This window comes from Myxocyprinus asiaticus, chromosome 38, assembly GCF_019703515.2.
Source record: "Myxocyprinus asiaticus isolate MX2 ecotype Aquarium Trade chromosome 38, UBuf_Myxa_2, whole genome shotgun sequence".
Classification (NCBI taxonomy): Eukaryota; Metazoa; Chordata; class Actinopteri; order Cypriniformes; family Catostomidae; genus Myxocyprinus; species Myxocyprinus asiaticus.
The window spans coordinates 10,539,346-10,566,320 of NC_059381.1; the positions used below are offsets into that span (position 1 = coordinate 10,539,346).

At 37.6% G+C, this 26,975-nt stretch overlaps 2 protein-coding genes across 8 annotated transcripts in view; one reads left to right on the forward strand and one right to left on the reverse strand.

Annotated features, from left to right (window-relative positions):
• The window catches only part of LOC127428794 (syntaxin-binding protein 1-like), a 45,669-nt gene extending 35,204 nt beyond the window's left edge, over positions 1-10,465 (forward strand). The window contains exons 17-20 of one of the 2 annotated variants that reach the window (XM_051677393.1): positions 1,064-1,149; positions 4,168-4,322; positions 5,485-5,641; positions 8,850-10,465. In XM_051677393.1, coding sequence (XP_051533353.1) covers positions 1,064-1,149; positions 4,168-4,322; positions 5,485-5,594 — 351 coding nt within the window. In that variant the 3' untranslated portion in view covers positions 5,595-5,641; positions 8,850-10,465. The remainder of the gene's footprint in view (positions 1-1,063; positions 1,150-4,167; positions 4,323-5,484; positions 5,642-8,849) is intronic. The other variant, XM_051677394.1, reaches the window with a different exon arrangement.
• Positions 9,337-26,975, reverse strand: part of LOC127428792 (microtubule organization protein AKNA-like) — a 40,822-nt gene continuing 23,183 nt past the window's right edge. For 4 of the 6 annotated variants that reach the window (XM_051677389.1, XM_051677387.1, XM_051677388.1 and 1 more), the window contains 18 exons: positions 25,347-25,497; positions 24,937-25,064; positions 24,763-24,822; positions 24,418-24,536; positions 24,142-24,307; positions 23,725-23,894; positions 23,451-23,618; positions 18,707-18,953; positions 18,487-18,590; positions 17,610-17,905; positions 15,725-15,878; positions 14,777-14,947; positions 14,387-14,529; positions 14,170-14,307; positions 13,392-13,508; positions 13,173-13,277; positions 12,510-12,663; positions 9,337-11,674 (listed from right to left, as the gene is read on the reverse strand). In XM_051677389.1, coding sequence (XP_051533349.1) covers positions 11,410-11,674; positions 12,510-12,663; positions 13,173-13,277; positions 13,392-13,508; positions 14,170-14,307; positions 14,387-14,529; positions 14,777-14,947; positions 15,725-15,878; positions 17,610-17,905; positions 18,487-18,590; positions 18,707-18,953; positions 23,451-23,618; positions 23,725-23,894; positions 24,142-24,307; positions 24,418-24,536; positions 24,763-24,822; positions 24,937-25,064; positions 25,347-25,497 — 2,856 coding nt within the window. In that variant the 3' untranslated portion in view covers positions 9,337-11,409. Of the gene's footprint in view, positions 11,675-12,509; positions 12,664-13,172; positions 13,278-13,391; positions 13,509-14,169; positions 14,308-14,386; positions 14,530-14,776; positions 14,948-15,724; positions 15,879-17,609; positions 17,906-18,486; positions 18,591-18,706; positions 18,954-23,450; positions 23,619-23,724; positions 23,895-24,141; positions 24,308-24,417; positions 24,537-24,762; positions 24,823-24,936; positions 25,065-25,346; positions 25,498-26,975 lie in introns of those variants that run through there. The other 2 variants (XM_051677390.1, XR_007895189.1) reach the window with 2 other exon arrangements.

A 26,975-nucleotide genomic window follows, 5' to 3' on the forward strand; every position in this document is an offset into this window, starting at 1 on the left:
AAAGCTTGTACTATACAGGGTTCACACAATGTGTTTAGTCTTGAGCACTGGCAGATCATTTCAATATTTTCAAACAAGAGAAAAAACAAGTGAAAACATCTGCCAGTGCAAAAAACTAAATACATTTTATTCAAGATATATTCTCTGAAAACAAGTCTTAAAGGTATAGTGTACCCAAAAATGAAAAATCTCTGATCATTTACTCACCCTCATGCCATCCCAGATGTGTATGACTTGCTTTCTTCTGCAGAACACAAAGATTTTTAGAAGAATATTTCAGCTCTGTAGGTAAATGAATGGTGATCAGTCCTTGATGAAGAAGCTCCAAAAATCAGAGTCGACTCTAGATAGATATAGACTCTTTTGTTCTATTGACCCTGAAGGTCTGGCCACCATTCACTTGCATTGAATGGAGAGATTCTTCTAAAAATCTTTCAGCAGAAGAAAGAAAGTCATACACATCTGGAATGGCATGAAAGACATCTGAAGACATAAATAAAACCACTGGAGTCATATGGATAACTTTTATGCTGCCTTTGTGATTTTTGGAGCTTGAAAGGTCTGGTCACCATTCACTTGCATTGTCTGGACCAACAGAGATGAAATATTCTTCTAAAAATCTTTGTTTATGTTCAGTAAAAAAAAGAAAGTCATACACATCTGGGATGGCACGAGGGTGAGTAAATGATGAGAGAATTTTCATTTTTGGGTGAACTATCCCTTTAATATCCTAAATAGTTTTCTTTATCAGGTGAATTATTTGTTGTTGAGGTAATTTAGATATTTTTTTTACTGAAAAAAAAAACCAAACTCTTACAATACTTCATGAATATGATTATGCTCTGCTCTAAAACATTTCATCTGATAGGGATTGCTGTTGTGTAGAGTAAAACTTGCTTGCATGTCATAGTGAAGTCCAATTTGTGAGAAAGGTCATGGAAAATATAAAATAAAAAAAGATCAAGATCAAGAAGTGTGAGAACCTTGTCTTTAAAGAAATTGTAGACTGTGTGTGACTGTGCATGTATAAATGTGTGATTGTACTTAATTGTAAATCTTGCAGGATGCTATCGATGACAAGCTGGACACCAAACACTATCCGTACATCTCAACACGCTCATCCTCTTCCTTCAGCACTTCTGCAGTCAGGTACACACACACACACACACACAATACATTTACATTCCCAAAGCACAGGTGTATGTATTTTTGTATTGCACAAGTTGAAAGATAAAAGTAACTCAGATCAATAATCATTTGTGCACAGAGGAATGGGGAGAACATTCATATCAATACCGTGATTGGTGGGTGGTGTGATGTCAGGTGAAGGGGGTGAACAACAGTCACTTTTCTCAAACCCCCAGCAGCAGCACCAGCAAAAACTGGGAGATTTCTATTAGGATCAGAAATAATTATCGCAGCATGCGGTTCTGTAAATAGCAGAGGTGAAGTAGGTCCCTGGCTCCGAATGCAAGAGAGCTGGGAGCTGGTGGAGTCTGTATTAGTTCTCTGGGTACCATTGTGTCAGTATTGATTGGACTCCAGATCACCTGTGTTCAAAGCGATTCCCCTGGTATTATACTTACAAATGACTCTGGAGGACAGACGGTGTGAGACATGAGGATGGCTGGTTGACTGATTAGTATGAGAAAGACACCACCACGCTTCAAGGATGGCTGTCCGGCTCCTGTCTCACTCAGACTCCAGCCTCGAAGGGAACCAGCCAACAGGTGTTTTTGACTTCAACTTTGCTCACCAATTGGTGAGATTTGCAGGTTGCAGTCAGGGGAAGAGTTGAAAAGAGAGCCATCATGCCAGACACTTAGCGCTTTCCGCTGTGTTTTGAACCTGCATCAGTCACGGCAGATTGCGCAATGTTTGCTTTCTTTACTGCAGCAGAAGTGGATGTGATAGAAATCCAGATTTAATTTTACATTCAGTATAATAACCTGAAACACTTTTCATTTGAAGAGGTTACCTGCTGCCGAATACAGTGCCTGTGTGTATGATATAAGCCTATATTATTTTAATAATAATAAAAGGAGTCTTTTTGAATAATTTTGAATTGTTTTTATGAAGAAAAAAAAAAGATATATAAGATAATTTTACTGTTATTAAAACACTGATTTGTGAGATTTTACCGGAATGGAAGGTGTCAGAAAAAACACCTTAGTAATGGCATACTACCATAATGCTCTTGCTATTTCTGCCATAGACTGATATGGCAGAAGTGGTAGGAGTTGTATGGATAGGATGCCATTCCGCACATCATCATTGCCATCGGAGAGTCTGGACAATTACGAATAAAGCCCAAATTATACTTAGATTTTGACTTGAATGCTTAGCGTTTGCATAAAGTCGAACGTGAGCCTGCCAAAGTATTAGGGATGGGGAGTCAACTGTAGTTTGTGTCTTCAGGGAGCACATTTTTAAATACAATTCAATCAAAAGCAAATGTGGCTCAAATGTGAGTGTTGCCACCTTGTGGACCCACTAATTAATGCAAATAATTCCAAGCGCATGCTCATTCTGCACGTTCAAAGAGGCACAATTAGAAAAATTGGACAGTGCGCATTCAGAGCTCGGGCACTCTGCTGATGACGAAATTTGCGCCACGCACACTGTACCTGTCTGACCGAAGTTTACTTTGGGATTAAGCGGTGTTGTCATCAGAGTTTTCGCAGCTGCACTGGGGCAACTGCAGCAGCTGAGCTAGCCGGCTGGTCTTGACCCGCTCTCGTGGTTCACTTTTTCAAACATTTGGTATCTTATTATGGGAAACGCCTCAGGCATGACAGACCATGGAAACTCCAATAACAACACACCTGTCCGAAGGGCAGACCAATCACAGCTTGCTAAAGAGCCCGTCTCTTCCCTATAATAACAGCTGTAATGTTCTGAAACGACACTCTAAGCACACTGTTCCCCTTGCCTATGCAAGCAGGGAAGTCTGGTGTGATACCTCACTCTGTTATGAGAGAACCGGGGTTACGTAAGTAATCTAAAGTTCTTTGATGGCATACATCATAGTGACACTAAAGTTGGGCAAAATTTCCAACCCACATGCCCTTCAAGTCAGGCGCTGATCAGTCTGCGCAGCGCTGCATGAAGTCAATTACAAAGTTAAACGATTAGCTGACTGAATGGTGGGCAAAACCTTTCTTGTTATGTTATCTTTCTCGGTGGCTGAAAAACTGATCAATACTTTTGTATTTTCTTGTATTGATTATTGCAATGCTTTACTTGTTGGGGTCTCTAAATCTGCCTTAAATAAGTTGCAGTATGTGCAAAACTCTGCTGCTAGAATCTTGACTAGGACCAGGACAAGTGATCACATCATTCCTATCTTGGAGTCCTTGCACTGGCTCCCTGTCAAATTTCGTGTAGACTTTAAAATTCTCATGCTTACCTACAAGGCTTTGCATGGTTTGGCCTCTCAATACTTGTCTGAACTTTTAATCCCCTACACTCCAATGCGTGATCTCCGCTCCTCCGAATCTGGTTTTTTAACTGTTCCTCCTACTCGTCTACGTTCTATGGGTGATAGGGCCTTCTCTTCTTTTGCTCCAAAACTGTAGAACTCTCTTCCCTCTGAGGTTAGACATGCTGAATCTTTTAGTATTTTTAAATCTTCTCTTAAAACTAAATTTTTTAGGGTTGCTTCTCTGTGATTATTATGTGATTAATGTTGTATTCTTTTTAAATTGTTCTGATTGCATGTTTTCTTTTTCTTTTTTGTATTTCAACGTATTTTTCTTTTTCTTTTGTAAAGCGCTCTGAGATGCAACTTTTAAAGGTGCTATAGAAAATAAAGTTTTATTATTATTATTATTTCTTGAGTGACTAGTCTACATTCACTGACCGTCTGAAATCGACCATTTGAAACAAAATCATGTTTTTAAGGTACCTGCATGGATAGAAATTCTGATCCTGATCAAACTCTAATGGTGGAAGTAAGCAATTTAATTCTATAAAAGTGCATTCTCTAACTACTGCCACTGGTATGCCATAAATGGTATTGCGACAACCAGTTCTTTCAAATGACGTCCCACTTCTATGATGTTTGAATCTTTTGGTTTAAAAACAAAACTACCAAGCTTTGAAGACTGTACTGTAAAGTTGACGTGAAGAATGATTCTTGCCTGTTATTGTGTCCCTCCATGGCAGTGCCCGATATGGCCACTGGCACAAGAATAAAACCCCTGGAGAGTACCGCACAGGCCCACGTATCATGGTTTTCATCCTCGGAGGCATGTCCTTTAGCGAGATGCGCTGTGCCTATGAAGTCACACAGGCCAACAGCAAATGGGAGGCCATCATTGGTGAGTCTGCATAGGATACCATTAACAATGGCTATATTAAATTCCAGAGTTTACAAGCAACCACCCTTTAAAGTCTTAAGATTGATCCCCTTTAGCCTTATTTATGCATTTGTTTTTGATGTTTGCTACCTGTAACTAACTAATTTACATCCCAGACTGGGAATCTGTCTTGTATATTTTTCTTGTGCTCTTGTCTTGTTTTTTGTGCAGTTGTGAGCCTCTGCTGTGTTCATAAGTCTATGTTCGTAAGTTTTTTCTGTGTGTGTTTGTCTAGTGTGTGTGATTAAGCTAAAGATGTACTTTTGTTTATTTATCAGGACTGTCTTTTTAACTAAGGCCTATGGAGGCCAACATATAAATGTTAGCTGGCGTTCACACTTCTAATAGTTTCACATTCTAAATAAATTGTTTGTGGTCACCAAGTCACTGTACTCTTGGATGCTAGTAATCGCTCCTACTCGACTGCTGGGTCAGGCGATGATGGATAACATGTTTTTCAATTCCCAATTGGTAGTTGCTGTTTGGTGCTGCTATGCATTTGCAAAAAGTATGAGCTTTTTTCAGCTTTGTTGCATTGTCAAATGTTTTTAAACCACCAACTCTCATTGAAAAAGAACAACTTCCGGTCAATTTATCACTGCAAATCTCTGCCCATTTAGAAATGAATAATGAAATGCAAATTGCTGCCAAGAAAAAATTATATTTGGTTTTAAAATTTGTCTTCAATCGTAGGTAATAAATATTTTTAATGAGGAATTTCGAATTCAATCCACATTATTGCTGGAGTTATAGTACTTTGTCCAAGCATGAGGTCTTCATTGCTATCAGAGATGACCAATGCTGTTGAAGTACCTCAGTGAGAAAATCCATTTGGCTGTAATTCCAATTATGAATCTTCTTGGAATTATTATAAAACACAGTTGATTGAAGGAGACTTTCTGGCTTCAGTCACTAATACGTAAACCAAGAGCTTCCAAAATCATTGTTGTCTGGGTTCTAGGACAATACCTCTAGAAAATCTGAAACCATCAAATTCTACAGATGGTGGAGACTGGTTGTTTAACCCTCTTTTTTCCCCTCACAAAGATGAAAGGTGGTGAAAGAAAGTAAGGTGCAGTGTGAGATCAATGCTAAGCGTGAAGCCACCTTTGTTCCTCCGCAGGTTCTACTCACTCGCTCACCCCCACCAAATTTCTAATGGACCTGCGGCACCCCGACTTCCAAGAATCCACTAGGGTATCCTTTGAGGACCCTGACCCCTCAGATGAGTGAGAGAGAGAAAGAGGGAAGGGTGGAAAAAGAGAAATCTCACTGACAAAGTAAAGGCAGCCAAATAAAGAAACCCTTTCTGAATCCACACAGCACAAGGGCTTTCTTTCCTTGCTCCTATTTCCACACTCTACCGTTTTACAAATGCCACCACGCCTCAGGGATGGCTGTCCGGCCCCTGTCTCACTCAGGCTCCACCCTGGTATCAGCCAATAACTATCCGACCCGACTGAAGAAAGTGAAAAGATTGGCTGGCTGAATGCCTTATTCAGAACTGTGGTGGGTGGAGCCTTTTTTTAAGTGACAAATGTAGTAGGGGTCCGGACTCCATCCCGGTTGACTTCCGCATTCTTCTCAATTGGGTGGATTAAACTGCATTTTCCCCAAGTATGCGCTTTCTAATTCAGTAGTGCGTCTTCTTCCGATGAGGAAGGGCTACTTCCATTTGACCTCCCAAATATAATTTTCTATGTTTTCTCGCAGATTTAATCTACCCTCAAGACTCACCATATTCAGATTATTTCTGAATAACAATCCAAAGCAATCAATCATATTATTTATTTATTTTTATTTTTTTCTGGAGAGGTAATTGATTTGATGTTGGATGCCAATGCAGGATAATTTACTTTATGGTCTCTTTTGTTTTCTCAATCCAGTTCCTCAAACTACCACACATCACGTCTACATGACAAAGTGGCCGTCTGCAAAGAATATGTTAAAATTACTCTTCTGCCAGAGCGAATGGCTCTCCTTTCTGTATAATTCTTCTGCAGATGCTAACGCTTGAAATGTAGCTGTGTTCTTATGATATGCTTTAGCACTAACGCTTCACCAACTCCCCCCCCCCAAAAAAAAACCCAACAACTAACATTTCGCTACTAACTAGTTTTGGACCTGGTTTTTCAGAACCTTCATATTATTGTATTGTTTTATGCCTAAAAAAATGAACTATTAAATACATCACAGAATGTGTGGTCCCTGACTGACATTTAAAGGGGTCATATCATGACGAATCCAATTTTCCTTGATCTTCTGAGATAAAAGACTTCTTTGTACTATGAAAACACTAACTTTTAGAACTCAAAACTTTTTTCACAAGTCCAAAAAGACATTCTATTGAAATTGAGTTACAAAAACAACTTGTTTAGAACGTCCACAACTTTCAAATGTGATATAGTATATATTTAAAAAACGCCCACATTTACATTTCAAGGATGCCTATTCTGTATTCAGAAACTTTGCATTCCCAGTCATTGTAATACAGAGGAAGTAGATAGATATAATACTCATTTAGTAAACTAATTTTAAGAATAAAATGAGGGAATGTTTATCAAACCTTACGCCTTTCCGGCTATGTGTAGCACCTACAACTCTGCATGTTCTTTTGAAAAATCCCCAAGTTAAAAATTAGAAGATTAAGTCTATTTTCAAGAAGGTTTGTTTTATAATTCGATCAACGTGTAAATGCAGCCAAGCTGTTTGTTAATTCACATGCGAAGTTAAGACTTTTTTGAAAAACTATACAAACATTTTAAGAGTGGGGGGGGGGGGAGAGATGAATGATATGACCCCTTTAAACATATCTCACTACATAAGCACTATGCAAACAAAATCAAGCTTAGGTACACTTTATATTACAAAACTATTATTCATGTGCTGCCTTATGGTTGTACCCTATATTAAGTGTTATGTATTACTCATTGTAACATGTTTGAAACCTACTATTATATGTTATCTTTGCCTTTACTCTAAATCTTGTTACAAGGAGTAATTTAACACTAATAGCCTCATAAAACTGCACACAAATAAGGTCCTGTAATATTGAGTCCTTCCAAATAACTTTTCTGACTCCATTGTGAAATCATTGTTCAAGAAGCATAATTGCTCAAACCTATCAATAATCATTACTCAAGTGTCAGCCTGCTAAAGCTATATCCCTCATGATTTCCCAATATTTCTGTTGGTTTATTGTGTTCGTAAACTCTCACCATGTGCAGTATGTCAGTCCTAACCCATATTGCAACATTGAACACTTCTTGACTGTTCCAGCCATATTGAACAAAATCTTTCCATTCTGTTTTTATTTTTTATTTTAGTTTAAACCTTTTCATCTAGTCGATGAGCTACAAATCACAATGTAGAGGTGATAATGAGCAAAGCTGCATGTTTGAATTTTGTTGCCCCCAAAGACAATATCAAAGTCAAAATCAGGCAAGGTCGAAGTTAGTTTAAAGCTGACTCTGACCATGCACTACATATTCAGTTGTACTCTTTCAGCATCCAATGACGCAGATTTTGAAGATTTATATAAACCTCTTTCTGTAGGCAGGCTTTGATGGTTCTACTAGCCCTACACTATAAGTTACTGTTACATTCATTACAAACTGCTTTTATCAATTTAGATTTTTAATGCATTGCAATTACATGCAGCTTTGCTAAAAATTAGGCAGTTTTGCCTAATTTTAACGGAGTAGAATTAAAACATTTGTTATACAGGGAACCAATAAACAGTGGATATTTCAGTTGGGATGGGTATTCAGTTGGTACTATACCACATAAATTATATTTTTTTGGTGGCCCTGTAGCACAAATGTTTGGGTTCATTTGAACATGTCAGTGATATATGTTAGAAATGTGTCTTCAGCTAAATATCTAAAGAGTCAGAGTTCATTCTTTATGTATTTTATTATTTTAATTAGTTTGAGGAATAGTTCTAATTTGTTTTATATATTTTTATATATTTTACACACACACACACACACACACACACACACACATATATATATATATGTATATATATATACACACACACACATATTTTTTTTTATAAATGTATTGTTTTTAAAGTTTGTGTGAATACCATTTTGTACTTGATACATTCCAAACATTGTATTTATACATTTTATAAATTATACAATTTATACATTAATAAACATAGTCAACACATTAGAGTTTATTGCAGGGATATTTAACTCTGTTCCTAGATGGCCACCATCCTACAGATTTTAGTTCTAACCCTGCTTTTACATACCTGCCTTTTAAGCATGATCATTTGTGTTTGATTATGGTTGGAGCTAAACTCAGGACCAGATTTGAATAGCCCAGTTTTATTGCATTCAAACCGCATTTAATTGTCAAGTATTTAGACATATACTGTATGACAGCTGAAAACACATTTTTATAGTTAAATCTATTTGTATGTTTAGAGTTAATGCGTTTTTATCTCTTTTTTTCTCCTCTTGATGCTCATCTATACAGGTTCGACCCATGTCGTCTCCCCCACCATGCTCCTCGACTCTCTCAAGGCCATGAACAAACCCGATGAGGAGCAGACAAGCTAAAATCACAATTCCCCCCCCCAAACCCTCACCCTATTCGTCCATTACCCTGAAAATCGCACCTGCTCCTATATAAATTGTGTATGCATCTTACTTGAAAGTAAAAAAACAAAAACAAGAGAATATTCTATACATTTGTGTGTGTGTGTGTGTGTGTGTGTGTCATATATATATATATATATATATATATATATATATAAAATGTTGAAATAAAAGAATCATTGCAAGTATTCTGTTACAATGGATGCAAGTGATTAGACTGTCAAACTGAGTTTTAATTATAAATTGCCATTTAAAAACCTGAAAGTACCAAATGTAATATTGTATGTTATGGAACCTGGTAGAATGTGTAAATGGTAGATCCCTTTGCGTTTGTTCCTTATTTAACTCAGTGTGTTTTTTAATGGTTTAATGGTGGGTGGGGGTGGGACTGGTTTGTATGCAAATGAACCAGTGAGGTAAGATTACGCATATCACTTCCTATGCTGAAGACTAAACTGCTGCACAGTTTAGACGCTTTGGGTTTAGATGTGGTCTCATTTTAGGTGTGCATGCTACGGACATTACTATGTTTCCCTTTTGAAAAATAAATAAATAATGAAAACCTGTGTTAAGATGTGTAAAAATGAAATAATAAGCATCTTCTGGGACTTCAGTGGTGAAGATGAAGGAAACAAAGGAGTAAAAAGTGAAAGAGACACTGTACATAGATAGTGGACGTCACCTTCCTTCAGTCACGATTTTGGGAGCATTTTATCTCTGCATCCTTTTATTTTCATGTCTCATTCTGCAGAGACTTCATGGTTTAGTGTCAAGAAGGCTGTTGCTCGCAAATGTTTAAGGAATTAAAAAAAAAGGGCCAGTTGTGCTTCAGTATTGTATCTTGTCAGATTTAGTCTTTATCGTTGGTTAGTAAACAGTGTTTAACTGGGCCATGCACTGAGTAGCGTGTTGTTATATATGCCATATGTTACTGTTTTTTTTTGTCTCAGCTGTTGATTGGTGCAAATTTCTAACTGTGAAGTAGTAAAACCTTCCTTTGCCAATGTAAAGCCACTGTGTTTCTGACCTTTTAGCTGTAGCTCTAGTGATAAACTGGGAAAAAATAGGTAATATCTATCTTTTGTTTGTATGTCTGATTATTTATGGTGCAATGTTATATCTTCCACTGTTGGATGGCTTTGCAAATGCAACCCCCTTTTGCACATTTCGGTTTCCTCTTTACTCTTCTGGCAGACAGGTTGTATATTGCACTATGCGTTTTCTGTGATGCAAACGCTTATATGGTTCTCTCTCTATTTTTTATTTATTACCTTATTTTGGTTTGCTGTTGTATAACGCTCACTGTGTCTACTGAATTGATTTCTATTAAATTTATTTTTCAGAGAATATCAATAAATAAGAACGTAGTCTTAAACCTATTGAACTTACTGGGATTCTATGTTTGCGAGTGTTGAAGCACAAACTGAAGTTTACTTCATGTATAAAGTATACCGATGTACTACGGCTGTCTAATAAATTGGCTTCCATTACAAATATGGAATCAGTACATTTTTGTTCCATGCACCGTAAGTGGCTTCCTTTATGGCTCTGATCCCAAACTGAATTAGCGGCAGTGTATTCTGGTAAAACTAGTTGCATACATTTACTGAACAAAAAGAATGATTTGTATGGAAATTTGTGTGATTTTGTGGCATGGACTGTTGGATTAGCCACCAACCTTTATCACTGAGTTCTGAATGCGCAATAATGAATGTAACTGGCTCTCACCACTTTATCTACACACAAACACCTGCAGCAATGAGACGGTCATAAGAAACAAAGATCCAATTCCTTATTTTTAAATACACAAAGTCAAACACATGTAATGGAACATTATAGACTAATTTTATAGTAGCAAATGTATAAAATTACAGCTCTATAAATATAAAACACAAAATCATTAAATTGATCTTAAACTACTCATTTTTTTCTTTTACATTGAAATTTACAAAAGAGTACAATTAAGTAAAATGTTATGTCTTTGACATTTATTTTGGAGAGGCACTTTCCTGAAGATGCCCGCTCTAACCGTGTCTTTAAATCATCAGACAAACAATAAAATAAGCATTACAAAACAGAAAAAACTTCTGTCAACTAATGCACATAACTAATCATAATCAGAGCAAATTGCCAATAAATGTGGCTTAAGTGTCCAAACATTTTTTGAGCCAATGTTATGTACAAACATTTGTGGAATGTTGCAGCTGCCATAATGCAGCTACCATTTTGTAAGGCAGTACTTCACCTGAGACATTTCACATTAGATTCCCATGTCAGAGTGTGCATGTCTGCCCATCACAGTCAAACTACTTTATATGTAAACTAATAATAATGAACACATATCACTTCTGTCATGAAACACAACTGTGAAGCAGAGAGATAGCTGTCGTATTATTATGAACGCATCTGCGCTTAATGAATAAATGTTAACGTAAGATTCAGTAGATGCAGGATGTGGTGAGGAAGCTTGTGTTCTGCAGTCCTGAGGCCAGAGAGTGGGCCATGTGATTCGAGACCCGTCTCATGTTCCTGGCTTCAGTTAGGGCACGATTTAGAGAGCTGCTAAGAGAACGCTGTTGATGGTCCATGGAGAAAGAGCGTCTGCGATGACCTCTGTCCCCCGACCTTTCATCTCTAGAGTGACTCATTGAGATGTTAAAGGGTTGTAAGTAGGCCTGTGTTGCTGTCGGGCTGGAAAAGTAACTGCAGGGAAACACAGTACTATGTATTATTTTTAAACACCATCAAAAGGTGACTGGCCGTGCAGCGCAAATCTACTGTAAATTATATAGCTCTCGCACACTGATCTACTAACTCTAGAAACATTTTTTGTTAGATAGCAGAATGAACTGTGATGATCTATTTGTAAAACACACCCTTTGACAGGAAGATTTTTCATAAAGGTCGCGGTCACACTAGGCTTTGAGCACCCACATTTTTTTCAGACAGTGCAACGGACCAAGATATGTTGATAGTTGCCGACAGTTTTTCCATCATTTCAAAATAAGAATCAAGGGCTTGTTTATACTTGTTTATATAAAAGTTCCGTGTTATGAATCAAATCTTCATTTTTTTCTGGTTATTATTGGGATTTTGGTTGAACACTAAACTGCATCTTGGATTTTATTCATTTTGGACTCTTTGTCTTTGCCTGCCATAGTAATGAAAGAATAAGATTTTTTTTTTGACATTCTATAAATAGATTTTAAAAACTATCAGCCGATTAATCGGTTATCCGCCTTTCCCACCACCTCAGTTATCATATCGGCAAAATCCACTATCGGTCGACCTCTAGTTCAGAGTTCACCAAACTTGAACTTTGGCACACAGCGTCATACAAAATTTCTTTGCATGAGCTTGCGTTTGTTGTCTTCTGCGTTCGGATGCGTTTGAATGGGAGTGAATGGAGTGTGAAGTATAGTGTGACCGCCCCTTAACTGTGTTCTCAATAATTTTTCTGCAGTCTAACTCTTTGTCCCAGCAGCTGCATAGGAAGAGGCTTTGTAAATAAATCATCAGTTTTTCCAGAGTTACTTACAGAGTTGAAGGATAGACTGGCACATATGGGACAACAGGAACACCACCTAGCACTGTAGGGGGAGGAGCCACTGCCATGTTCACGCTTATTCTGTCCCTCTGCTGAGATCTCAAAGGCTGATTCCTTGTGGGGATGGAGACTGGGTCCTGATTTGCTAAATAACCAAAAATGAGAATCAACATTATTCTTACCTGTAACAATACTCATATTTTAAGAAAGTTTTCATATTATAATCTTAACAAAAATTAATTAAAAGTTTACTTTGAAATGTGACTTCTTCAGAAACAAACAAACAAACAAACAAACAAACAAACACACACACACACACACACACACTCATGTTGGTTTAGCTATCCTTATGAGGACTCTCCATAGACATAATGATTTTTATACTGTACAAACTATAGATTCTATCCCCTAACCCTACCCCTAAACCTAAGCCTCACAGAAACCTTTTTACATTTTTACATTTTCAAAAAAACATAATTTAATATGCCATTTCTCTTGTGGGGATCGCTGGCTGGTCCCCACAACGTAGGTGATCTTGGGTTTTACTATCCTTGTGGGGACATTTGGTCCCCACAATGCAGGTTAAACCTGTACACACACACACACACACGCACACACACAAAACAGATAATTATGAGTAATAAAGTGTCAAACCTGGTTGTTGAGCTCTGGTTTGACTGGGCTGTAAAGCACCGCACAACGGACAATGGCTACAATAAGACTGGGTGAGACGTGGTGAACTTCTGCTCCTCATTGGTCCTTTTCAAAGACAGGATGGGACAGGAAGACAGAAGGACAGAAATAGTGCACAGTTAATGAAACGGTGAGCTCAGGATTCAGACTACTTTATTAGGAAGAAGGGAGGGTGCTTACGTGTAGAGGCAGCAGTATGTGCTGACAAGCAGTGTGGGCAGGCAGGTTCTGGCCCTCGGCTCGATTCTTTTTCATCACTCTCATCTGATCTGCCCGCAGATGAGCCAGCCTGCTGCCCTAATGAAATGAATAAATTATTTCTGAGATTTTTAGATAGTCATTTGGTTTTGGAACAACATGAGGGTAAGTAAATGATTAAAGGTCGACCAATAGTGGAGTTTTGCCAATACGATAATTAAGGTGGTGGAAAAGGCCGTTAACTGATTAATCGGCTGATAGTTTTTAAAATCGATTTATAGAACGTCAAAAAAAATGTCTTATTCTTTCTTTACTATGGCAGGCAAAGACAAAAAGTCCAAAATGAATAAAATTCCAAATGCCGTTTATTGTTCAACCAAAATCCCAATAGTAACCAGAAAAAATTAAGATTTGGTGCATAACATAGGACTTTTAAGTAGAAACAAGCCCGAAACACACCGGACACCTATATTGTGAATTGACGAAATGATGAAAAATCTATCGGCAACTATCGCAATAGAATTTATCCGATAACCTATAGTTCCAAAAAAGCAACTATCAGCACAGATTAATCGGTAAAACAAATACATCTGTCTACCTCTATAAATGATGACAGAATTTTCATTTTTGGGTAAACTATGCCTTTAAGGAAACTCAGCAAAATGGGTCCAAAACCTCAGCAACCACACTGAAAAGTGTTAAGTCACCAATACTGCCATATTATCGCTCCTATTACATAAAGACTAACATATTTTCTTACTGGTAGAGTCTTCCAAGAGATGTCCAAAACCTGCTCTGGTTTGTCTTCTTCCTCTTGATGATTTTATGGGTGACACCGGTATGTGTCTTAATATTAATGATCTTGGCTCAGAGTGGGTGTGCTCTGAGTCAGCTGCTGCTGGGGTTAATAAGGGGCATGTTTACAACAGATACAGTTAAATATCGCAAACATGACAGTGACAGAAATGTGAACATACTCAGATCCGTTTTAGGTCGATACCGAGGTAAAGATGATCTCTGCCTCACGGCAGGTCTTGGTGTGCTTTCTCTCTCTTTTTTCTCTTTCTCTATATTCCTCCCTCTCTCCTTATGCTTGCTGATCACTGATTTCTCCAAATGCCTAGGAAGAAAGGAGTGCATTTTTTTTTTTTGCAAATCACTTGTAATCATACCAGAATAATATGATTCCCATAACTTGAAAAATTTGAAGCAACAAATGTTATATATATATATATATATATATATATATATATATATATATATATATATATAAATAAATAAAAAAAATGAATAGCATAAGATCAAATAGCAACACCTATAATAATCTACAGAATATATTTAAAGAGCAATGAGCGAGTGAATGCTACCTTAAACCATGCCACTGAGGTGTGGAGGTCAGTGGGTGTGTGTGATCCCTGATGTCCTCCGTGGCAGATGGGGACACTCTAATAGGACTGGAAAGGTTTGAATGCCTTGGACTTCCCTCTAGTCTCTCTTTCAGTATGTTCATTTCCTGCTGTAGCAACTGAAGAGCCTCTCTAAAATAGAGACAATAGACACCACACAACATGAACATTCATCGGGAAAGAATTGGGAAGCAACAACTGACCTGCGCTTTGTTTATGAACAAGAATAGAGTATGTGAAAGCAGAAAAAGAACTGATACAGCTTTGTTTTTCCAACAACAATCCATGCAGAAACATGCTTATCCAGTAGCTTTGTCGAAATAAACTTGAATGTGGACAAGACTTTATGCTGAAAGTCTGGCTAATCAAGATTAGTCTCATGTTGTTTAGATGGTACTTTCCTGACACTGGCTGTAAAGATATTTTTGGTCTCCGTTAGAGTTCAAATCAAAACACACAAGGTTTAGAGAAAAAAATATATATACAGGCATTGCCACAAATGGTGGGTGTGTGGATGTGGGTAGGTAAGTATTTCAACCATCAGAAACATACGAAAGGGTTTTAGTTTTATTAATAAATAATGGTGATTAATGCTGGTCTTTTATGCAGAGCAGAACACTCTAGAATACATACCAGCACACTCTTCAGTCTATTTTGGAGGCAAACTCCAAACTGCTGAATCAAAAATTTCTAAAAAAGACAATAAAAGAAAAAACCCAAATCTAATTATCGAGATTGAACTTGGAGTGCCGTGAAGTGAAAATGATGACAAAGAGACTTATTGCCACACTGGAGTTTTTCCAACATTCCCTACATAGAGTAGAGCCCTCAGAGTCATGGCTCAAACTGCTGCCATAAATCTTTGCTTGTTTGTGCTGCAGTCGCTATGTCAGACTTTAGGAAACTCACTGGTGATTTGTTAGCTGGACAGAACTTTGGGCTTTAAGGTGGTTGCCGTGGTGATAGGGCACATGGAGAGAGGGGATTCTGTGAGAGCTGAGCTGCTGATTGGCTGGCTGTGTGTAGCAGCTATTCCATGCCTTTTCCCCTGATAAGGAATGGACTGAGGAAAGAGTAAAAAAAGAGTAGGCGAACAGAACAGAAATGTAGTGCCAGTGTTAAATAATCAGCATTGCTCAACAAAAGGAATCATTTATCTCATCTCATACAGCCTTCTGGATACAAATGGACATTCTAAGAGCAAGAAAGACCTGTTCTTGCATGCTTTTGGTATGCGAATAGAGTATAAAAAAAGTGTGAATTAGGGCTGGGCGATATAGCAAAAAAATTCTATCTTGGCATGTTTCAGCCTCTCAATGATATTCAATATATTTCAATATTTATGTATTTGCTCTGAAATCTTTAAAGGGTGATTCTTTCCTGTCCGATTTTTTTTTCTGTAATCATTTTAACCAAGCAGCAACTGTTCAAAATGTTTCATGTTAGAATGATTAAAAACACAGTAAGAACACTTAGTTAAAAATAATCAAGGGATTTTTCCACAAAGTTTTTCACTAAATAAACACTAAAATTTATGCGCACCAATTTGACAATGCACATCAATATAACAAACCATTTAGAAAAAGATTTTAAATTCATACATTAAAAATTTCTACGTGAAGACTTCCTGGAACATTTTGAGTGATGCAAACAAAACGTTTTTAATTGGTTCACTGAAAAAAACGTATTCACAAAAATGATTCAAACTAACCAACTCCAACATCATTTTTGCTACTAAAGTTTAAATGACAGATGCTATTAGTGACAGGGTCCTGAGACCCAAGCGAGACTGCTTTGTGCATTTTCCATTTCCCTTTTTTATTTGTAACAATTAGCACTTAATAAACATGCACAAAAAACAAAACAAATAAACAAAAACAAAACAAAAAAAAAAAATGTCTGCCAAACGTGTGAATTGGTCCATACATCATCTGCAGCCTGAAACTGAACTCTTGGTCAGATTGTACGAGTGAATGCACTTAGCTGCATAGGAAAGCTATAGGATCCTCCCCTGCTCCCTATTTAGTGAATGACTTGTACTCTCTGTCTGCACTGGTCTTAGAACAGTTCGAAATGCACCTTATTTTACTCCTAACTCCATATAAAGCCTCTGAAAGCAAAATCTTTCAGCTTTTGGATTAACCCATTTATTCTCAATGTGATAATGTACAGTAAAAAATGCGCTAAAGTACATATTAGTGTACATTGTGTTTAGCAGCGTGGTGTTTTGTGATAAATCGTTCAATAAATTTTTTTAAAAAAAGGCATATTAGATGAAACTAGAGACTTTAACCTTTTGACTGAAAAAGGTTTCAATGTAAAAACTTAATTAGGTTTCTTACCAGATGTAGTTTTGTTGCCGTTCCTCCCAAAGACATACTCTGCTGTGATCGGTGCCATATTATTTTGTTACATGACTCGGTGGGTCAAAAGTTTAACCTTTTACTGACAGCACATAGTCTTCTGAACTGAGATCAGTCGGTTTTAATTAATTTAGATTATGCATCGCGTATAGCGAAGCCAAAATACAACATACACGCATGTGTACGCAGGGTCACATAAGGTTAAAACATCTTTATCAAAACGCTCTCATACTCGACAGCTGTGAGACAAGAAAGTATTGTAAAACTAGTCTGACATTAGTCTTTAGAAAACTTAATGGCCAAATAAAAAGTGCATTGAAATTATCGCAATACACACCATGTTGCTTAACTTTTTTTCATTAGGAATTTATCATGATATTCAATATTTCACCCAGACCTAATTTCAAACTTATTTATTATGTGACACACACCCTGGTCACTGCTATGCTCTGATTGGCTGGTCAGGCTGCTCGCCAAGGGCTGTAGAGTGCAATCAGGCCAATGAAGGGGGGAGATAGAGGTAGAAAGGCTGGTAGCAGAACAACTTTCCTCCCTTCCTCTCCTCTTAACAGGATCTGTCCGTCCTCCAGATGCCCTAAATTGCTCTACTGGGGGAACCAGAAAGGGATGCGAGCGGGATGGGGAAATCCCTGAAGACTGCCCAGAGGGAGGAGTGGACTCTGGCCTTACTTTGTTCTTCATGTGTGGACCAGGTGGCTTAATGGAACTGGAGAAGGTATCAGACAAAGAAATAGATTGCATAACAGACACAAACAAACATCAAGGTTTATTGTAAATTTCCAAAAACAAAATTTAGAACTAGATATTTGTGCTTGCCTATGCAAAAGTCATCGCCACAATGCAATGGTGTTGTGTGTGGTTGACAGGCCATTGCTTGGTGTGTGCTATTTGGCTACTTACTGGCCCCAGTCAACAGAGCTCACATCTAATTCTCAATTATATTCTGATCTGATATGGCTCGGGTCCCTCCTTCAGGTCTATAGGATATTTTTTTGTTGTTGTTCATTTTATCATCTGCCAGGTGAAAATTGTAAGTAAGATTGCTTAGAAAAATAATGGCACACTTCTCCTCAAAAAGATGCATAATTTGATGTATCATTCATGTCCATGGCACAAACAGTGCAGGATGAGTTATGTGTCTTTATTATTAAGCGATAGGGGTTTGTGCTAATCCCTAACCCTAAGTATGAGCCATAGTAATAGTGATCCTTGCCTTTTACAATTTTGTATGCAGATAAGGGTTACAGTGAATGGGCAGAAATGCTTTACAGTTAAGATGCATCAAACCTCACTACTGCCCTCTGCTGGAGTGGATTATGAACTGCAGGAGTGAGCTGAGTGCTTTCAGAGCCCATAAACCCACTGTCTGTTTCTGGAGACACAACCCCATCCTACAATGTCAGAAATACACGAGAAAGGCTTCATATTTCAGATAAGATAAACAGCATAAATCAGAGGACTAAACTGTTGCTCATCATAAAGGAGCAGACCAATATCAGACACTGACCAGAGGGGACGGTCTAGCGGCCTTCTGCTTTACTTTCAAGCCCTTATTTCCAGGCTCTGTGCTCTCTGCCAGGCTGGTCAGGCTGCTGCTGTGAGTATTCCTGTTTCCTACCATTTTCCTCTCTCTGCCCGGTTGCCCTGGCAACAGTGAGGGGTGGCAAAGAGCATCTGAGCGAGTTTCCATAGAGTCACACACCTGTGACCTGACAGATGGGACAGAGGGAGGGACACAATCTGCTGCTGGCTGCCTATATATATAAAAAAAGAGAATGTAGAGGTGAATGAGTGAGAGAGCAAACAGCCAGGTGTTGACAAATGTTGACAATAGATACACTATAGATTGAACTTTAAATACCTTTTATTACCTTATGCAAACCTGATAACAACTTATAGCTGATATTCAGATTACAATCACACATACATCCTCATTGCTTTCATGTTACACTGTGTTTATAGCAATAAAGCTACGAGCGATAAATATGATTTTTCAATGTTAATCAGGGTTTTTGTCCAAACCATCCCCAAACGTATTTTTTGGGCACTTGGTTTCCATTGCCATTGCCAATTGAGTCATACTGGGTACCCATGCCCAGAGCAAAAAATCACTGGTCCAAAATTTTGTTCCATATAGCTTAAAGGGATAGTTCACCCAAATATGAAAATTATCTCATTATTTACTCACCCTCATGCCATCCCAGATGTGTCTGACTTTCTTTCTTCTGCTAAACACAAATTAAGATTTTTAGAAGAATATCACAGCTCTGTAGGTCCTCACAATGTAAGTGAATGGTTACCAAAATTTTGAAGCTCCAAAAAGACATTAAGGCAGCATAAAAGTAATCCATTCGACTCCAGTGGTTTAATCAATGTCTTTATTTTTTTTAATAAAAGTTTTTATATTGTTCTTTTAACAGTGATACAGAATAAGAGGCAGAACATCCCCAATCCCACCCCAACAGAGCATCAGATGTTGCTACACATACTGTATATACCCATAAATGCATACATACATAAAGCGAAACAAATATTTGTTAGACATATTCTTACAAATTAAACAAGGCCACGAAAATATATCTATCAAGTTACAGACGCTAAATACCATTTTACTTACAAATCGGTGAGTGAAAAACCAAAACCAAAGGAGGATAGTGATGAAAGTTCAGGAGGACAAGACAACTTTAGAGTCTATTTTTTCCACATGTGACAAGACAGGCTTCCAGATATTATACAATTTTGGACTATTATCTTTTACTGAATAGCGGATTTTTTCCAAAGTCAAATGGTGCAAAAGATCACTAATCCAATTAGTAAAGGCAGGCGGAAGTCTATCTTTCCATTTGAACAGTATGAGGCTTCTGGCTAGAAGGTTAGCAAATGCCATTATCATCTTAACACTGTTATCTATTCCAAGATCTAGCTCCAGCACCCCAAAAATTGCAGTAATTGGAGATGGCTCAATTGGTATTCCTAAGGCTTCGGAAAAAATGATAAAAATTGATTCCCAAAAACTTGCAAGTTTAGGGCATGACCAAATCATGTGTGCAAGACTGGCTGGCTCGAAGTTGCATCTGTCACATATAGGATCAAGATGCGGTATGAAATTAATTAGCTAGTTTCACTTTTGACCAGTGCAATCGATGGACAACTTTGAATTGAATGACAATATGACGCATGCAAATATAAGAGGAGTGTATCCTATCTAAAACAACTTTCCAGATTTCTTCTGATATTTGTAATTTGAGTTCGTCTTCCCATTGTTTTTTTTAATAGATTCAAAGGCTTTAAATCTTCTGAGTTAAGTAAGTTTACAACCTACCAATAATCTTTTTAGTATTTGGGTTAAGTTCCAGGACAGTATGTAGAAGGGATTTAGGTGGTGGCAATGGGAAACTTTTTGAACATGAAGAAAGGAAATTGCGAAGCTGGAGATATCTGAAGAAATGTGAATTAGGTATGTTGAACTCTGCTCTTAGCTGTTCAAAATAGATAAAACCATCAACCGTATACAGGCCTTGTAGTGTAGTAAGCCCGTTGGCAACCCATGTTTTGAAAGCAGGATGGAATAAACATGTTATTTTTTATTATGGGGGCATGTATCAAAAGATCTATTAATGAAAATGCTTGTCTGAACTGCACCCAAATTTTAAGAGACTGAATTACTATTGATTAGCAGAGCATTTGGACACTGGTTCTGAAAAGGGTATTTTATAGCGGAGAAGTGATTTTATTGAAACAGTGTTACAGGATGCAACCTCTGTCAACAGCCATTTAGGACTACACTGTTTCCTTTGAGAGACCATCCAAAAAAGCATGGCTCTTATATTAGAAGCACAATAATAATACTAAAAATTGGGGAGGGACAATCCATGTCTTTTGAAGTGATATGATAAATGTGGGTGAGAAACAGATCAATATTTAAGTGCTTTTTTACAATAAATTCTCCTACCTGCCCAGTAGGTGTCAATATGCACAAAGAATGCGAATCGCCAAAATCCAAAGAAGAAGAATGTGAAAGTGAAAGTAGAGATTGACAGTAAAAAAACAACAAAAAAACCCCCGACTTAAATATTGATTTGTTTCTCACCCACACTTATCATATCACTTCAAAAGACATGGATTTTACCACTGGAGTCTTATAGATTACATTTTGGCTGCCTTTATGTGATTTTGGAGCTTCAAAGTTTTGATACCCATTCACTTGCATTGAATGGACCAACAGAGCTGAGAAATTCTTCTAAAAATCTTCATTTGTGTTTAGCAGAAGAAAGAAAGTTATACACATCTGGGATTGCATGAGGGTGAGTAAATGATGAGAGAATTTTTTTTTTTTTGGGTGAACTATTATTTTAATAATAAAATATTACATATGATTTGTTCGGCTGATATGTTCAGATTTGTTGCTTTACATAGCATTTCACTCTCAGTGAGGACAGAAATATTATTTACTTGTTAGGACTTGGATAGGACACTGTACATGTGATGAATTTACCAAAATGGTATGGACACCATTAGAGCTGGGTGATATATCGAATATTCACAATATGACGATATAAAATTAAGCAATATTGTGATGATTTTAATGTGCTTTCTATTTGGCCATTAGGTTTTATTAAGAGTGCATCAGTAGACTAATTTCATAATCCTTCAGGGCTGCACAATTAATCAAAATAACATCAAAATGGCGATATGGTCATATGTGATTATTAAACTGCAATCATCAGAATTGGGAAAAAATGTGATCTCAGTGATTTTGACCAAAAAACAAAAAACATCCAGTGAGCTGAAGTTCTGCGGATGGAAATGTCTTGTTGATGAGACAGGGTTTCTGCAGGTTTTATGCAGCTACATTTAAGACTTTTTTTTTACAGATGCTCAAGAAGGCAACACAAGAAGATCCAAGGGGTGCAAACTTTTGAACAGGATGATTTGTGTAATTAAGAGTAAATTTTGTGTAATGTAGCTTTTGTACTACATAAAAAATATAATCTTTTATCTCTTATAGGCTATTTGTATACATTCTGAAAGGGGTGTGGAAACTTATAAAAACAAAAGGGGAATGTAAACTTCTGCACTTAACTGTATAGGCTATATAGTTTGTGAAAATGTATATTTTATTTTAGATTTAGTTTTTTCATGATTTAACCACATTTTAGCTTTTTTTAAATGTACAAATTCCATGTAGCCTATTCTATCCATATGATGTCAAATTGCATGTTACATTTTAACACAAAATTCACAACCCCCACATCTCAACATTTAATTGCTTGTACTACATAAAAAGTGCAGTTACCTCCATGCTCGTGGGGAAATGAACAATAACAGTGAAAGAAAAATATTCGCTTACATATTCACGTGTTGCACAAAGAAATGGATCGGCTTCTTTCAGCTTCTTGTTGAAAACTCATTTTTATTGGTGCATTTCTACTTGCGCTGAATGACAGGACGACAATGAGCACGCACCAAACGTATGACATCATTGCCATGGTAACCAGATACATTTCAGCAGATTTGCTGAAAGACTCACTAGACTGAAAGTATCGTCAAATCAATGTGCGACGCATCGAAGTTGCTTCTCTTCTCTGCAAACGATACCAAAGACAATAGCGAGAAGGAAAATTAGTATATTTAATGTAATTAGAAAAAAAATCAGTGAGCCTACCAGCAGAAACCGGGACATAATTACATTGTTTAGAGAATTGTCGGGACACACCTCTTAAATACGGGACATCTGGTCACCCTACTTAAACGCAACGAGAAAACAATCCCTCATTTAATGACATGACCTTATGAATTTAAGACTTGTTGCTCCAATTTAAGACGTTTTTAAAGCCTTAATTTGCGGAAGGGCGAATTAAGACTTTTAAAGACCTTTTAAGACCCGCAGAAACCCTGTGAGAGGTCAACAGAGAATGGCCAGACTGGTTCAAGCTGACAGAAAGGCTACGGTAACTCTGATAACCTCTCTGTACAATTGTAGTGAGCAGAATAGCATCTCAGAAAGCACAACACGTTGAACCTTGAGGCGGATGGACAGCAGAAGACCACGTCGGGCACTTAATTAGGACCATAGTTTTCCTAAAAAGTGCTCAGTAAGTGTAAATTGAATATCGTCAATAGGCTGAAAAATATCAAGATATCATTTTTGTACCATATCAAACAGCCATAGACACCATTCTGAAGTATTCATTAAGCTTCTAAACCTCTTTAAAGTTAATGTAATATTACAAGAATGGAGCTCAACGCACAGCAGAGCAGTTATGGTTGTCTCTCTCTCATTGGTAGACCGGAGTCGCTGTCTGTCCACTGCAGTCTCATTTCTGGGAGAAGGAGAGTCTCCAAAATCCAGAGAATCATGGCTCGTTAAGGGTACACTTCTGTCCAGAAGGCTGGGGAGCTCTTTAAAACTCTGGTAACTGGGTAAAAAGACAGCAAGAGATCATGTGAGAGATTCAGAACACTTGATTGTGTATGTACAGTAAAACTTAATGAAAAAAGAGATGCAGGTCAAAGGTCACTCACCAGTCCATGAGATTACTGAAATCTTTCTCCACACACTGGTGTTTGTCATAGAGAGGATGAAGAAGAGATGGAAGAATCTCGTCTTCCTCTCGGTCTACATCACTCTCTCCACTAACTGAACTCACTTCAACACCCATGCAAGCCTGAGGATGAACAGCTGACAATGGGCTCTGGGAGAAAGAAAGTGAGAGAGAGAGAGAGAGAGAGGCATAGACAAACAGAGTGTCACTAATGCCCTTATATCACCTACCACTATCCACACAGTTCATGATGGTTACATCAGGACTCTTAGGTCTAGTATTAACATTTGATCCAATCATAAGTGGACAGTGCTAAAAAACTCGGTCCTGATGAGTCTCAGCTGACCACTTGTGATCACCTCAGGTTAGTGAGGTTTAGATGTGATGTTTGAGGTACCTCAGGTAACAGTTCAGCCTCATGCATAGACTCAGAGAGTATGTCTGTGTGAGGGGTCAAAGTTAAAGGACATTCTGAGATGGATCGGTTCTGTTCTAATTGCTTCACCCACTCCCTAAGCTCCTCCAAATGCATCCCCGATCTGAAGATCTGATCCTCTAGTTCCCTAATTCACACAGATAAACTTACAATTCAACAATGTTCAGCAAACACATTTGACCAGAAAATGTAGTTTGTTTATCGTTTCCTCATGTGATAAGAAAAATAGGAGCTCACCTGTCTGGGTCAAAGTGCACAGGCCCGCCTTGTCTTTGCTGCAGTATCTGATACTGGGATCGTGCGTCCAGGTAAGCCCTTTCCAGAGACTCCTGTCCCTCAGCCAGCATGGAGACACCCTACAAAGGATTCAGAATCCAGTAAAAGAGAACATGAAATCAAATTTGACTCCATTTACTCTCAAAGCAGCAGAAATGTTTGGTGGCGCAGAAATGACATACTTCAGCTTTAACACGGAAATGTCACATTACAGAAGCAAAATGGGTTGCGAATCCCATTTAATTTAATCTGACCCATCAAGTCTTTAAAGATTAATTTATTTCAGTGCCAAAAGTAAAAAAATACCTTTATTTGTTCACATGGCTTTAGTTTGCCATTCTTCAGAAGCTTTTCAAAAGCATTAACCTGAACAAGCAAAGATAGTGTTTTAGGATTCAAAGCACCTCTGTTAAAATATGAAATGTCATCAAAGTTACAGTTAGCATAAATGATCCATACAGGTTTTCTGAAATCATGTACCTGTAGCTGAAATCTGTGAGTCTGTTTGGTCAGAGTCTCAATGAGATGGTCAGAAGTCATAGATCCAAGCCTCCTGGAAGAGCCAGAGTCCACAGATGAGGGGCGAGAGGAGGGTTTTCTGGAGATTTCTACAATGTGAGAAAAGTAAAGACTAAACATTCTCAGATTGATTGCAAAGCACATTTTGCTCTAAGGTTATTAGAAAAAGTTTAATTAAAATCACAGATTTGAAGATTTTATCATACTATCTTTAAGGAGAATATTACAGCATGAAAAAAAAAGTGCAACATTTTATGGTACTACACAACGTTTGTACCTCTGTTATACTCCAAACATATATAACCGAGTTGTGACATTTACATGCAGTTACAAGCATTCAGTTTCAGAGATGGATTTTCAATGTGGTGTACCTGAATTATTTTGTGTCAGTTGAGCAGAGCCTGCACCAAACTCTGCCCTCTGTGCTTGTGGAAAGCTGAGGGTCATGACCTTTAACCCCTCCTGGATGACACCAGACAGGATAGCTGTACTGGGTTTGGGAGGATCAGAGAAAAGACCCACCTGAAGTGAGACAAACACAAACACACACACAAAACCATGTTTTTACGAGTGAAGGGCGTTAACAACATTTTGGACAAAACATAACATACAGAAAATAGATTTCTACACTTTCTGTAAAAAGATGTGCTTGCCTGTGCACAAAACATTGTGGGCTTTTGCCCGCTCATTGATATGCATTTTTAAAGAATTCTGAGTGGTGGCTAACCACATCCCTAAATATGGCTCAAAATGTAATGCTTGTGGTTAAAAGTTTGTTCAGATCCTTAATCCTAAATAGTACTTCTAAGCAATAGAAATACAGTAGAGATGCCTGCCTCAGTAACCTAATGATTGAAAATACAGAGACACTTAATCACACTGACTGTAATTTTTGCATGACGCCTGAACATGATAATAAATAAAATATCAAACTTTTGTCCTTATTACAACACAATATATATTACTATAAGATCAAGACCAGTAATAGATAATCAGATCTCAATTAATACATAGTTTCACTCTACATCTAAACTTTCCATATACACAAGAAAGCAACAAACTAGTCAATAAGGGATTAAAGTAAATTAACCTTTTTTTTATCTTAATCTAAAAGGCGAGACAGATGGCCAGGTCATGTGGGTAAGATTAACTTAATGAGCATTAGAGCAAATGAAAATAGAGACGCAAAAATGAACAGAGAACTGGCAACAATCTAAAATTTGCTCCATTTCAACAATTACCACCAATGTTGTTGTCTATTACCAGAGGAAAGCTAATATGTACTGCTGCAATAATTTTTAACTAGCAACTATTGATGAGCTGCCTTTTTTATTGGCTAACCTCTGATGTAATGGTTGAAGCGGATCACAACACATCTTATTTTTTTTATTTTTATTTTTTTAATAGTTTATTTCACTCTTAGTTTAGATGATCATAGTTTTAAACATGTAGCAATCTGTATTTTTATAGTTTTTTTTCTTCAGATTAACAATTTTTATTGATTCACATATTTGGACCATAGAAAAACAAAACATATATACACAGAATCAACATTAACCCCCACTATTACCCCTCCCACTCCCCAACCCCACCATGGCCCCCAACAACATCCCAGTGGTCGTACATGATATAGACACACACACAAAAATGTTTTTAATAATAAGAATAATCATCACATCCATAAACATCAGATATCCGCCCCATTTCTCCACAAACAAGTTAAACTTCCCCAGTCTTCTAAATGACACTTCTTCAAAGGCCGCCACCCTCCCCATCTCCGAGCAAAACTCCAGAAATGAGGGCACTCCAGCCGACCTCCATCCCCTTAAAAGTATCTGTCTGGTGATCATGACACTGGGTAGGACCCAACTCTTTATGTGTCTATTTTCAACATCGATGACCGCCCCATCGCCCAAAATACAGCGTCTGGGGCAAAATGATACCCGGGTGCTCAATACATCACACAAAAACTCTGAACCTTCAACCAAAACTCATGGATC